The sequence below is a fragment of the Athene cunicularia genome (assembly GCF_003259725.1).
Source record: "Athene cunicularia isolate RWA chromosome 3 unlocalized genomic scaffold, athCun1 chr3_part1, whole genome shotgun sequence".
Lineage (NCBI taxonomy): Eukaryota > Metazoa > Chordata > Aves > Strigiformes > Strigidae > Athene > Athene cunicularia.
The window spans coordinates 37,738,301-37,752,616 of record NW_020799097.1 but is presented as its reverse complement, the minus strand read 5'-3'; the positions used below and the strand labels follow the sequence as shown (position 1 = coordinate 37,752,616).

The 14,316-nt window shown below is 39.1% G+C and overlaps 1 protein-coding gene across 2 annotated transcripts in view; it reads left to right on the top strand.

Moving 5' to 3' along the window:
- ME1 (malic enzyme 1) overlaps nucleotides 1-14,316 on the top strand; it is a 226,460-nt gene that overhangs the window by 191,421 nt on the left and 20,723 nt on the right. For both annotated transcript variants that reach the window (XM_026845283.1, XM_026845282.1), the window contains 2 exons: nucleotides 3,996-4,093; nucleotides 5,824-5,937. In XM_026845283.1, coding sequence (XP_026701084.1) covers nucleotides 3,996-4,093; nucleotides 5,824-5,937 — 212 coding nt within the window. The remainder of the gene's footprint in view (nucleotides 1-3,995; nucleotides 4,094-5,823; nucleotides 5,938-14,316) is intronic.

Sequence of the window (14,316 nt, the reverse complement as noted above, 5' to 3'; positions counted from 1 at the left end):
GCTTTAGAAAAATACCCTGTATTTAACTTGCTGTGGTTATTTTAGAAATTTGGGGAGAATAGAATTGGTTTTCAAAAATCATATCTGTGAACAATGTCTATCTTATTCCGCACACAAGGGATTTAACCTGTGCTCTGTGGGAGAGGGAGGTGCAGCCATTTCTCTCCTTCCTATAGTGATGACAGTCGGGAAAGCAGCAAAATTCTGTTTCTGCTGCGTAATGTCCGCAAGAAGTGGTTAGGCCTTGGCAGATGCATGTGAATTGAATTTTGATTCTTTTCAAAAACTCAAGTCAGTATTCAGGGTGAAATTTAAGGTCATGCTGTTAGTAAGAGCAGTTCCGGTTAAACAGATCTGCTATTCACGCTGACGGTGCTCCCCTTTCAATAGGAAGGAATAAGGGAAGCTGCTGACGAGGAGTGATGACAACCACTGCCAGCAGCAGTGATAGTGGGTTCAGTAATCTAATAAACTGGGTTATTATGCTTTTTAGAGACAAATGGCTGAATAAAACCGATGCGGAGTACTTTTAAAATACTATTTTTAGAGTAGTTCTTTGCAAATCATGATTTTTGAGAAATGCAGTATTTTAGGCCTTTATATATTGCTATTATAACCTTTGTTCTGAATCGCCCTCATTAAGGAACATACAGATAATGATAACTCACATTCCACATAAATAATCAATGCAAAATGTTATAGACATTCCATGTAGTAGTTTGTTCATGTTTCATATTTCTTTTCTTTTTCCTTAAAACAGAACATGGTATTGCAATAGAGCTTGTAAAAGTACCCCAACTGGTAATATACTTAATTTTAGTCCATTTTTCTGGCTAACAAACTTAGCAACAGTACATCAGCCATGAAGATAAACAGGATCCCAGCATTCCCATGCATTAGAAATTTACAGTGTTTAATTTTGTCTCTGGCATCAGAAAGTGGCTTGAAGAGCAGCTTTCCCAGCTCTCTGACGAGGGCAGGGTGCTGTGGTGGCCACAGCTTCTGTCTTCGAGGCCTGGAAACAGGACCTTACAGTGCTCCAGCTCAGCTTTCCTTTTCAGGAGACCAGATTGATAGTCTTAGGAATGAGGCATGTTATGTAGGCTTCCTCCTCCTCCTCCTCCCCTGCAAGCACAGCTGTGTAACATAAAATACAAGAAAGAATTTGGCATCCAGTGAGAGGATGGGATTTTTTTATTACCGGTTATGAGGATTGTTTGGTAGAGTACCAAGGGAAACTGAGAATGCAGTCTAGCTTCTGTCTTTTGCCATTTTTGGGTTTTGCCAATTTGGCACTTGCCCCAGGAAGACTTAATTTCACCTGGGAAAGAAACAAGCTAGCTCTTGGATACTGTGTCGTGGAAGTGTCTCAGCCCGATGATTGTTGGTGGAAGTGTCTCAGCTCAGTGGTGGTTGTTCCTGAAGTGATGCCTCACAGGAACTGTTTTTTAATTTTTTTTTTTTTTTATTTAGAAGTGAGGGAGAAGAGAGTAAATGATCTCAGCTCGCAGAACAAGTCATAAAAAATGACTAAATAACTAAAAATGACAAATTTGGATGGTCTAAACATTAAGTGGGCTGAGAACAAGGTGTCCTGTATTTCTGGTGATTGAAGGGAAAAGACATAATGAAAAGCACGTAACAAACTTTTTAGTTCTAAAGACACATTTTTGAACTGTTTGAAATGTTGAACCGGGTGGATTTACTTCAAAAAGTGACTTTCTAAGGGTCTTTCTAACTTTAAAATGTGTTCTTAAATTTTACTAAGCATTACCTTTTATTTTTGAAAAAAGTAACTATTCATGAAACTTAGATGATCTTATCTATAAACCACAGATTCAAAGCCAGTCTTCAACACACAAATGATGTCTTTTGAGGAGAGGCTTACCAGGCTTTTTATTACTTCTGTTCTTTTAGTTCCTTAGCTACATGTATTTGAAACTTAATGGTCTGTGTGTTTGCAATATGAATACATATTTAGAGCATCTCCTTAAGTTTAATATAGAGATTACTGCTATCTCAGCTTTAAACTTTGCCTTGCTCATGAGCAAGTAGGCTTGTGAATAGCAAAAGCATGTCCTTCAGGGGAGCTATATGTTGAGGGCAAATGTCCAGTGTGCAGATTCTGGGCCAAGTGCTTTTGGAGGGCTGGAGATAACCTATTTCACACTGTTTCTGAAGAAAATATCAGTAGCAATGTGAATTCTTCCCTCAAAAGCAACCAGGTGGCTTGTAGACAATTGCATTTAGGGCTGTAGTGACTAGAAACAAAACTGTAGTAGCCAACAGATCTCCTTCTTGTAAGTTCTTGCAGACTACTCAAAATAATTTGTGGCCTCATCTTTGGTCTCCTTGGGTCAGTCAATGGCAGCCGCTGCCTGGAGAAGGAAGAATTCAGTTCTTATTCCCAGAACTGAACAAGGGACACATCTCAGGGCCTGTATTTGTCTCCCTGTGGTTCAGCTCTGTCTGAATCAGAGAGGCATCGTAAATCTTTAAAGACTGTTGAAACCCATTTTTCCACTTTCAATACCTAATCGTTAGTGACTGATATAGTTTTTTCAGTCCTGATGAAAACACTGCTGTCCACTATCAGTTCTTTGGAATCTCCTCTAAAAAGACACATAGAGAACAACTTTTTTGCTGGCATCATTCACCTTGCTACCATACTTGTCCACAGGATGTCTTTATGGGTTTTGTGAACTTGTTGAGAACTGATGCACTTTCTCAGACTTTTTTCCAGTATTTAATGGATCCAAGTTCCTTGCAGGAATGAAGTCTGACTGTCCTTTTTTGGTCCAGCTTGTGCCTGGGCTTTAGTGATGATGATGTTTTAGGAAACATAACTTTCTGAACTGTCTGAAAGAGTGGAAGAATTGGGATTGTTCCATGCAAGAAAAGGAGGTTGGGACACGCTTAACCTTCAAATACAATACATGTCTTGTTGCAAAGAGAAAAGAACAGATTTTCCAGGGGTAGATAGGACAAGAGGCCAAAACAGAAGAAAAAACGTTTGATTTGAAATTTTCAACAAAAAGTATACTAAAGCCAGTGGAATAGCTTGATGGGGAGATCATAGGAGTATTCAAAAGAAGATGTTAGGAACAAGTTAGACAAAGATCTGTCAGAAATCACAGAGGCATGGTTAATCCTGCCATTGTGAACAGGTTTGGGTTAGATGTCTGCTTGATATTCCTTTATTGCCCTGCTTTTTATTAATAGGTGTTTCTCATGATGAGGACCAAAATCTTTCCATTTAAAGACAGACCAGGTATCTTAATCTTTGTGCTCTGATTTGGAGAAGAAAGGCCTCCACAGACTAAATCATAAAACTAAATGTTAGTCTTTTTCCCAGTGTGGCATAGCTCAAAGGTGGATGTACATCCAATGTTTTAAGTGCTAGTAAGCTGGAACCTCTTTCACAGTGGACTGGTGTCAAGAGGGCTTTCAGACACAGCAGGACAGTCGGTGTCTTAAATAACTGGCCTTACTCTTTCAGCTAGCTTAGCTTTTCTCTAAATGTTCACAGTTTGCTCTTCTACTCTGACAACCTTCCCATGAGAAATAAAGCTTTATTTTAATCTTTTATGTTACTTTGTTTGAAGTATATTTGAAGAATGAGAACAGTATCTTAATTTTCAGTATCTGGAGTCCTTCAGAATACTTCTGTCTGGGTTCTCATACCTTTTCCATCTGAAAAAGGTCATAACCAAGAATGTTTTGTAATACTTTGAATGCCCCAGCCATTATTGCCATTCAGCAGAGTCAATTAATCATATTTCATTTAATGTTACTCGGAAGATATTCCCACTTACATTTAACTTTCATAAGAACAAAGTAGAGCAAACTTGAGTTCCACTGAACTTTTTGTTACTTCTCTAAGTACTTGTATCTTTTAGCCAAAAGATGCTGTGGAGTTATTTAAAATGTAATGCTTTTTAATTTTTTCCAGAATAACCAAATATGTTATTTTTTTTTCTTTTTTTTTATTTGAGGAACTGCATCTGTGGCTGTTGCAGGTCTTCTTGCAGCTTTGCGTATCACCAAGAACAGGTTATCAGATCACACAGTGTTGTTCCAGGGTGCTGGAGAGGTATGTATTTTTACGCATTAGGAAAAGTTGTACTATGAAGATTTTTCTTAATGGTTGATCAAGTTATGTGTATCCAGTTAACAAGAAGATTGAATGGGTAGAATGATCACTAACACCTGCTGAAACTTGGTTAATTAAAATGTAAATTTTCAGAAAAATCTCTGATCATCTGGTTAAACCTCATATTTTTCATAAGACATTTTGCAGAGATCTGTTCTCTTTTTAAAACTTTAGTTTTTAGCTTTATCTGTAAATTATTGACCTACTCTCAATATGAAGAAATAAAATGTTTTGGAAAGATGAGGAAATATATCAGGCCACCAAAGAGAAATTAAATGAAACATATTTACCAGTGTTACTTAGTAAGAAGCAGTGTTCCTTTGATTTTCCCCATCATTATAGTTTTTCATTATTCTGCTTGTCAAGATCATCCATTTCTGAAGGTTTTTATGCACAGTATTTTTTGATACTAATTTTTCAGTATAAATTTCTCAGCCACTGACACGTGGGTGAAGGTTGTACTTACCAACAGTGTGACTAGCTGTCATCTCTTGTATGAAGTCTACAACCCCACTCAGACTTCTGAAAAACATTATTCGTGGTCGCCAAACTCCCCTAAAGATGCAGTATACTAATCCAGATTTGTGTAGTCCAGATATCTTTAATTTGATTCAATATTTGGTACTACTGAGACCAGGTCTATAGTTTTCAGAATGACTTGCATCCATGTCTGGTATGTCAACACCACTGTCCGTCTCTGAAGTTTCTTCCCCTGGTTTTGCTCAGTGTTCAACAGACAGATGAATCTGTGGTCTAATTTTTGTTTTGGATTTTTTTTTTTCATTGTCAGTGTGCCTGTTGCTGCAAAGAGGTAACAGTAGACACCATCCCTGCTGTGGGAGCTCATTCCTAATAAAACTACTTATTTCTTAACTATAAAAGAGGAATCTCACTTGCTTCTCCATGAAACTGAATAATAAAGAACAAGAAACACAGTCAACCCCATAAATACATATATGAGTTTGTAATCAGAAGTACTGAGTGGTCTCTTGGCTCATTTTGTTGCCTGTTTTTCAATCTGTACCCTTATGACATTTGATATGTTGGTTGAAATATTATAAAATCCAGTGAGAATGGTACACGTTTCAGCAAAATATTGATAAGTGAATTTTTCTTGCCCCTGCTTTCACTGGGAGCACAGCCAAGTCTAGCGTTACAAAACACATGAATAGTGGGTAAAAGGAGACTTACTTTCTTGATGGATGTTTAAAAAAAAGATAAGAGCAAAAAATCATTTAGGACTCCATTTTACTTCCTGGCATGCAGAGTGTGTTACAGAAAAAGAAAAAAACCCTAATGAACAAAACAGAATTTCAAAGAAGAAAAAATATTTAATATATTCTGAGATGATTATGTGGAATAAATATTAGTTTTAGCATTTTTCATTAGAGCATAAGCATTTATTATGCTCTCCACACTGTAAATGCCATCTTAAGATTTATCTATACTATGATTTATTGATATGATTTAAGATTTATCTATACTGTTTTTCTACATTATGGTTTCTAATTACCCAATTAGCAACATTTCATTAGTGTTTATAAAAATAATGATTCCATTTTATCGTTAAATAAAATTAAGAAACTTATCTAAAATAGTGGGTAGAGGAAACAAGTGAGCAGGGGATTTCTTTCATTTCTATTTTCATATACTACTTTTCTTCTCTTCAGGCTGCATTGGGGATAGCAAACCTCATTGTTATGGCTATGGAAAAAGAAGGGGTATCTAAAGATGCAGCTGTCAAAAGGATATGGATGGTTGACTCAAAGGGATTAATAGTAAAGGTAATAAAGTTTTTCTGATTTGTTTAAATATCATGATAGTTATTTGCAGTCTGTAGATGAAGGCAAGAACATACACTGTGAAAGCAACTACAATAATTTATCTCTTTTGACATAGCATGCTGTTTTTCTTTTCTAAAGTGTATTAACTGAATGACAGACTCACATGTTACTTCAGGGGCGGGAGTGATTATGCTTGGAGTTCCTGCTCTATTTCTATTAGGGATGAGACATAATGAAGGGAATTTTTCAGCAGTTCATTAAAAAATGTATAAGGAAAGAAATGGTCAACTTGTGGGTTTAGTATTTCCCATGTTAATGTGACTATTATTTGTTAGCACAGTCGTGCAAAAAGATTTATACACTATAAGGATAGGATTCAAGGATTTTTTAAAAGTTTGAAGAGAGTATTTTCCTGGTATTGCAAGCCTGTCATCCTTCTGCAAGAACTGAGATATATTGCACCAAATAGCTTCTATGCACAGTGATATAGTTCATATTTCAGATGTTGTGGTCTGCAGTGCTATCAACACTGGTCAGAATTTGAAGCTGCTGAGAGACTTCATCAGTCACCCTTACCTCATTTCTTCTATGTGCCAAAATAAAGAAAGATATGAATTCCATGTGCCAGAATAAAGAAACTGGTATGTTTTAAAATGTGGTTATGTATTTAATAGTTTGTGAGCTACTTAAAAGAAATGGATGAGAGGCCAGTTGGCTTTGCTTTTTCACCTTGCCTGTTGGTTAGCAGTGTTTATAGTCATCTTTGTTGGTACTGCACTCTTGCACAGTGTTCTTCAGCTGTCTGATATTTAAGATCTTTTGTAGTTCACGTATCTTTGCATCAGGAGCCTGCATTCTGCAGTCAGTATCTGTATTGGTTTATTGAACAGCATCACAGTACCTTTCACTCATACTGTGAGAGGGTAAATAGTAGGATCATAGACATTGAGATGAGAGAGTATCACTAAGGTCTTCTTGGACATCCCTTGCCAGAAAGCACAAAAGTAGCCTGATCAGGTATGGAAGAATGCTGGTATTTGCTGTTAAGGCAGATTTTTTCCTGGTGTGTGTTTCTTTGTTTTAATTAATGTTTTTAATCCTTGTGGTTTTCATCTAAAAATCTTAAAGTGCTTTTGTGTCCAAACACAGATGACTGAAGACCTGTGTGTCTTCTGTGGCTGTTGAAACCTAGAAGTTGCCTAAGAAGAATGGTGTGTTGCACAATTTCCTCCACCATAGAGACTGGGTTTATCAAATAATACATTTGAACTAAAATCACCTCCTGGTGGCATTAAGGAAACAAGCTGGCAGGAGCAGAAGTATAGGAACTTCACAGCCTTAAAGCAGTAAAACAGGTCTTGGCTGCATGTCCGTTGTGCCAAGGTGGTTAACCAGCCTTTCTTCTCTTCCTGCTCATTGTTTCTTCCTGCTTCTTTTACACCTCTCACTGCTAATTTGTTAGTCAGCTGAGAAGCCAGGTTGTTCCTCTTGGTGCACAGTGACTCATTCCTTTCACAGTTTCTAAATTTTTAGTGACTTGGTGACTGTATACTTTCCTCACCACCTTCTAGCTTCAGTGCTCTCAAGCAGTGCCAAAACCAATGAGCTTCTCACACATCCTTGAAGTTAATTTCCTTTGCTTATTCTTCGAGGTGGACTTTAATTTGTGTTTTGTCCAAAAAGCAGTCCACTGAATTTCATGTCCTGCCTGGAGTATATTTGTGAAATGTTTATGATAGCCAGACATAACAGCTGTCTGAGATAGATCAGGGCTGAATTTGTCGATGGATGTTGACGCAGGCAGCAGAAGCCGTTGGTGCACATTTCAGGTCATTGCTGGTGTTCCTGGAAGACCTGAGAGCACCAGTCTTCTGTCCTAGGGGGCTTGAGAATGGGTGGGTGCTTAGTACTGCATTGTGTTTAAGTGCAGAGCCCGGTTGACCTAGAAGCTGGAGATACTTCAGTGTGAGGCCTGAGCTGGGTTTAAGGAAATCCATCGTTGTTCTAGGGCTCTGCAATTTCTCTCTAGCTTTCTTTTGAAGCTAAATGTTCCCCCTAAAAAGTAAACAAATTTAAAATGGCCCCTTCCCCCCCACCCCAAGAAAGAATATCAATGTAAGCATCTTGCAGCTTGTTATTTCATAGAATCATAGAATGTTTGTGGTTGGAGGGGACCCCAAAGATCATCTAGTTCCAACCCCCCTGCCATGGGCAGGGACACCTTCCACTAGCCCAGGTTGCTCAAAGCCCCGTCCAACCTGGCCTTGAACACTGCCAGGGAGGGGGCAGCCACAGCTTCTCTGGGCAACCTGTGCCAGTGTCTCACCACCCTCACAGTAAATAGTTGCTTCCTAATCTAATCTGAATCTACTCTCTTACAGTTTAAAACTGTTAATCCTTGTCCTATCACTACACTTCCTGATAAAAAGTCCCTCCCCATCTTTTCTGTAATCCCCCTTAAGTACTGGGAGGCTGCTATAAGGTCTCCCTGGAGCCTTCTCTTCTCCAGGCTGAACAACCCCAACTCTCTCGGCCTGTCCTCATAGGGGATGTGCTCCAGCCCTCTGATCATCTTCGTGGCCTCCTCTGCACCTACTTGAGCAGGTTCATGGCCTTCTTACACTGGGGGCCCCAGAGCTGGACGTGGTACTCCAGGTGGGGTCTCATGAGAGCACAGTAGAGGGAGAGAATCACCTTCCTTGATACAGTCCACACTTCTTTTGATGCAGCCCAGGATATGGTTGGCTTTCTGGATTGCAAGCACACACTGCTGGCTCACAGTAAGTTTTCTATCCATTAATACCCCCAGGTCCTTCTCAGGGCTGCTCTCAATGCACTCATCCCCCAGCCTGTATTTGTGCTTGGGATTGCCCTCACCCATGTTCAGGACCTTGCACTTGGCCTTGTTGAACTTCATGAGGTTTGCACAGGCCCACCTCTCAAACCTGTTCAGGTCCATCTGGATGGCCCATCCTTGCCTCCAGCCTGTTGACCTCACCACACAGCTTGGTGTTGTGGGCAGACTTGCTGAGGGTGCACTCAATCCAACTGTCCATGTTGACAACAAAAATACTAAACAGCACTGCTCCCAACACTGACCCCAGAGGAACGCCATTTGTCACTGCTCTCCACTTGGACATTGAGCCATTGACTGCAACTCTTTGGCTGTGACCATCCAGCCAATTCCTTATCCATTGAATAGTCCATCTGTCAGATCCATGCCTCTCCTATTTAGAAACAAGGATGTCACGGGAAAAAGTGTCAGATGCTTTGCCCAAGTCCAGGTAGATGACATCAGTTGCTCTTCCCTTGTCCACTAATGCTTAATCCCATCGTAGAAGGCCAAAATTTGTCAGGCACAATTTGCTCTTAGTGAAGCCATTTTGGCTGTCACCAACCACCTCCTTATTTTCCACGTGCCCTATCACAGTTTCCAGGAGGATCTGCTCCATGATTTTGATGGGCACAGAGGTGAGACTGACTGGCATGCAGTTCCCCATGTCTTCCTTTTTTCCCTTTTTAAAAATGGGGGTTACGTTTCCCCTTTTCCAGTCAATGGGAACTTCACCAGACTGCCACGACTCCTCAAATGTGATGGAGAGTGACTTAGCCACTTCATCCACCAGTTCCCTCAGGATCAACAGATGCATTTCATCAGGTTCCATGGACTTGTGCATCTTCAGGTTCCTTAGTCTCCGACCTGATCGTTTCCTACTGTGGGCAGCTCTTCATTCTCCCAGCCCCTGCCTTTCCCTTCTGCAACTTGGACAGTGTGGCTGGTGCACTTGCTGGTGAAGACTGATGCAAAAAAGTTGCTGAGTACCTCAGCCTTCTTCATATCCCCGGAAATCAGGTCTTTTGTTTCCGTCTGGCAAGGGCCCACATTTTTCTTAGTCTTGCTTTTATCACTGACGTACCTATAGAAGCTTTTCTTGTTGCCCTTGACATCCCTGGCCAGATTTAACTCTGTCAGGGCTTTGGCCTTCCTAACCTGATTCCTGGCTGCTCAGATAGTTTCTCTGTATTCCTGCCAGGCTACCTGTCCTTGCTTCCACCCTCTGTAGGCTCCTTTTTGTGTTTGATCTTGTCCAGAGCTCCTTGTTCATCCATGTAGGCCTCCTGGTGGTCTTACCCAACTTCCTCTTTGTCAGGATACATTTAACTGCTGAGAAGTCATACATACAACAGGTAAATAATTAAGGTATTTCTGGTTCCTTTTTCTGTCCCAAGAGAGAAGGCCCACTTAGGAAATTAGTTTGGCTTTAGCGGATTTCAGAAAAGTGCTTCAAGACTTGGACTTTCCAAAGTTTTAGAAATAAGTAAAATGAGGAAGATTTGTGAGAAAACTGTCCAATGGGAAGGACTCTGTTGTTAGAAATAATTTCATAATTGAATAGATAAGATTTGGCAAGCTACAGCATAGATCACCAGTTAACCAACTTTTGCGTAAACTAAACTGACTTTCATTTCTTACTATTGAGGAGGTGTATCAATGAAAACCTCTTCAATGAGAGTCCCTTAAAATTTGCCTCACCAAAACCTGCTTGATAAAAGAGTTTTACTTGAGGCAGGGACACCTTTTCAGTCCTAGAAATATTCTGATCCGCTTTAGCGGTATAAGAAATAACAGAATCTCTGAAGACTCAGTGATTACTTTGTCCAACTAAATAATTTTTACAACATTTTTATTCTGTATGTCCTTTGATCATTAATTTTGCAATGCATGATTATAGATTTACATATTGATTCTCTTTTCATCTACTTTCTGTAACATTTCAACCAGTGCAAGCCAAAGAAAAATAACCTTGGAACTTTTGTTGACCTGACTGCAAAGAGTTTCCACCTTTTTCTTCTTCCCCCACCCGCAAAAGCTGCCACGAAGTCACTTATCAGGCTTTCATAGCTGATTTTTTTCCTTTGTGGGTTTTTTCATTTTAGTTCAAGTGCAGCTGTGTTTTCATTTTCCTGTTAATATTTTTTTTTTTTTTTTTTCTCCTCCGGGAACCATCTTTTTTCATTAAACCAAGTTAGATGACCAACTTTTCTGCTATGTTGTGGTGAAGAAGCTGGTGATGAACGATATGTTTGTTATACTGTTTATAGTCGTGTTCTCTACTTCATTCTAAAGACCTTATAATGTTTTTCATATCAGTTTGGGGTGGTTGTTTTTTTTTAAAATTTCTTCAGCATGCTTTTACCTTTTGAAACTAGTTCTTCTCCAAAGGTGGATGAGGAAAGTTTTGCAGATCATAATTTGCCTATCTTGGGTATTCCAGTGTATTCAGATGAAAGTTTTAATGTTTAATAAGACAATTTTAAAGTTGCTTTTTCACTTTCGTGCACTTGGAGATTATGCATAAGCAGTTGGGACTCATCTTTAATTCTGATTTTAGTACAATCTTTCCTTAGAGAATGATGGAAAAGAAAGGGGGACATTTGGGACTGATACCAGAATTTCAGTACTGTATAGATGTGGTCACTTCCATTACAGTCAGCAGAGCTCATATAACACGTGAAAGAGCCTTTAGAGCTCATAGTCAAGTACCTTAATAATGAACTGAATCCTGTCCAGACTGTCTGATTGTTACTGAATTTTATTATATTTTAGCAATAATAACTTCTGAAAAAAGTTTGGATTTCATTCCAGATGGTGATAATGGTTTTAATGTTGACTTTTATATACCACTTAGCAGAAGAGGCTGACATAATATTAACTTTTAATTATTTCTAGCTTTCTTTTTATCAACACACAATTATTTTGTCCTTGATCAGTTCATTTATAGTTGACTGCAAGTGGCTAGGTCTTTTTGAGCCAAAAGCCTGATTTGCATCTTAGCAAAGATGCAGTGTCTTGGGTATCCAACGTACCGCCAGTCACTTAAAGCAGTTTCTGCTTTATTTTACTCATGTACTATCCCAACAAAGTTTGCTTTGTCAGTTATTCTGGGGAATTAATCTGTGCAGTTTCATCTTACATTTATCATGTTGTATATAAAGTATAAGTTTTGCAGAAAGGAAACATTAATATGTCTTTGAACACTCGTGGCACTACTCATAGTAATATAAGAAAACAAATGAGGACAAGGCAAAAGGATGACTGGTGGCCTCAAGGAATAAACGCATTATTTTCTCTAAAAGAGACACCACCAAGCATTCAAATGTTAGATTTCTTAGCATGTAACTTCCTCTTTGACATTGTGTACATCGATGTACGGATGAGATGATGACCTAATTTGCATGGTTTATTATTTCTTTTGCTCATGCTCTGTTATTTAAATGAATATTTGTTTTGCTCCATTTTGTTTCTGTTGTTCTGTGGGTTCCTGACTTGCTCTGCTTCTTGGATCTTCTTGAAATAATCGTCTTTATAAATTGTGTCCTGCCTGTTAACCATGTGTGCTTATTTACACAGAAAGGGTATTTTATAAATTTTACAGGACTTAAATAAACAGCCTATATCTTCTAACAATGTGTTTTAAGGTCAACACCAGAATTACAGTTCTTACCTAAATTGTGTATTCTACTGCCAACAATTATGACATTATCTCCTGAAAATGTGTTTTTTCACATAGTTGGCAACAACCTGTTTCTTAATTCTGTGCTCAAGTTGCCTCATCTAGTTTTAATCTCTTCTCTTCACCTTCAGGTGTAAGGTGATGGGCCTGATGAGGAGGCACAGTCACTTTATAATTAGGGCCTCAGTATGGGGATTTGGGGGGGCTTGCTTGTCTTGCTTTTTGGTTCCTAAATGAGGTAGCACAGGAAGCCCTTGGGCTTCAGTAACCCCTGACCAGTGTGTCCATATCCATACTGCCACTTTTTTTTTTTTTTTTTTTTTATTTTGCAACTTGTAACCAATACTTTCCCAGAGTTCTGGCTAGGGAGGGCAGCCCCTGATCTGTCCTCTCCTGGGACACTCTTTGTGCCTCTCGTGTCCCTTCCCTTTCATGCTTTTGGGGAACTTCACAGAGAGGTCCCTCAGCTCCCAGTGCTGTCTGCAAGGCCTGCCTAAAGCCTTCCAGATGGTTCATCAACAAGCTTTAGATCAGGGATTAACTTGTGATAAAAGAGATAAGAAGCCATGTAGAAATACTCTCCCAACAGGGAGATGTTTCACCACCTTCTCCCATGACTCTTAACAATACCCTTTTTCTCCTGTTTCTTCCTTGATGCTTTAACTGCTTCTTTGTTTGTTTTGCTCTTAACTCTGCAATAGGAAACACTAGAAAAATGCAAGTAAAACCAAAACATTTGCAGTTGGAAATACTCTACTTAATAATGCACTGCTTTGCTCTCTAGTCTGCAGTTCTCATGTCTTTTGTGGTTCTCATGTCTTCAGTATTTAAGAACCTCTGATGAATTTATTGATTTATCTGTGTAGTGATCTCTGTTCTCTTGTTTAAATAAGCCACAGTTGACACAGTCAAATGGAGGCGAGTGTTTATATACATAGATTTGTGCCTCCCTGGTTTTGAGATGGGATAAGTGCCAGTGCTGCCTCTAATGTGGGACAGTGCAGTCATCAGGGTCCTTAGGCTTATTCTCAGCTGCCTCCCAGCTGATGGAAAGAGCATATCTTGGAGAGCTTCCAGCCCTGCCTCTCCCACCTCACTGACATAAAGCTGCTCTGCTCTTCAGCCCTGGTTCATGGGGCAGGCCCGGCAGGACCAGCTCAAACAGGCCATGGCATTAGGCTTCACATTGGTGGTATTTGTAGGATTTGTCTCCTGTTTTGTAATATCCCACATAGATGTCTGCTGTGCAGTCTGGTCTTCTGTTTTTACAGCTGTTTTCTATGAATTTTCTCAGGGTTTTATTGATGGGTCATTTTTGTTTGTTATCTGAGCCTCAATTTGGTTCTATAATAAGATGATATGAGTAACTTTCTGTGATGTACATTTACTTGAAGTCTGATCTCAGTATCCCCTTTGGTTCTTGTGCTGTTGATCAGCTGCTAAAACTAAAAACTTAAGAATCCTCCCTAAAACTCAGAACTGCTTACAGTTCAAAACCAAAATACAAGCAGTTTTTCATAAAACTATTAACTACTGAGTCCTGTTATTTCCTTTTGCTTCTTGATTTAAGATGTCCTGGTGTCCAAGTGACTATGTTTTACTATTTGTATTAATATATAATGCCAATGACTCTCATCCATTAGAGAGTATAGACATTTTAGGACTGCCAAGATCTTTAATACATAATGTCACCATCAGAGAATGCTGCTATTGTTTCTTTATCTCAGTACTTCATCTGCTGACTTAACACAGTCCACATTGTAACTCATTTGCTAATAAAGAATTTAGCTCGTATTACTTTCCATCTGAGATACCACTGTGACTTCTAATATAGCAACGTATCTGTTTTCAGGTTGTTTTGTTC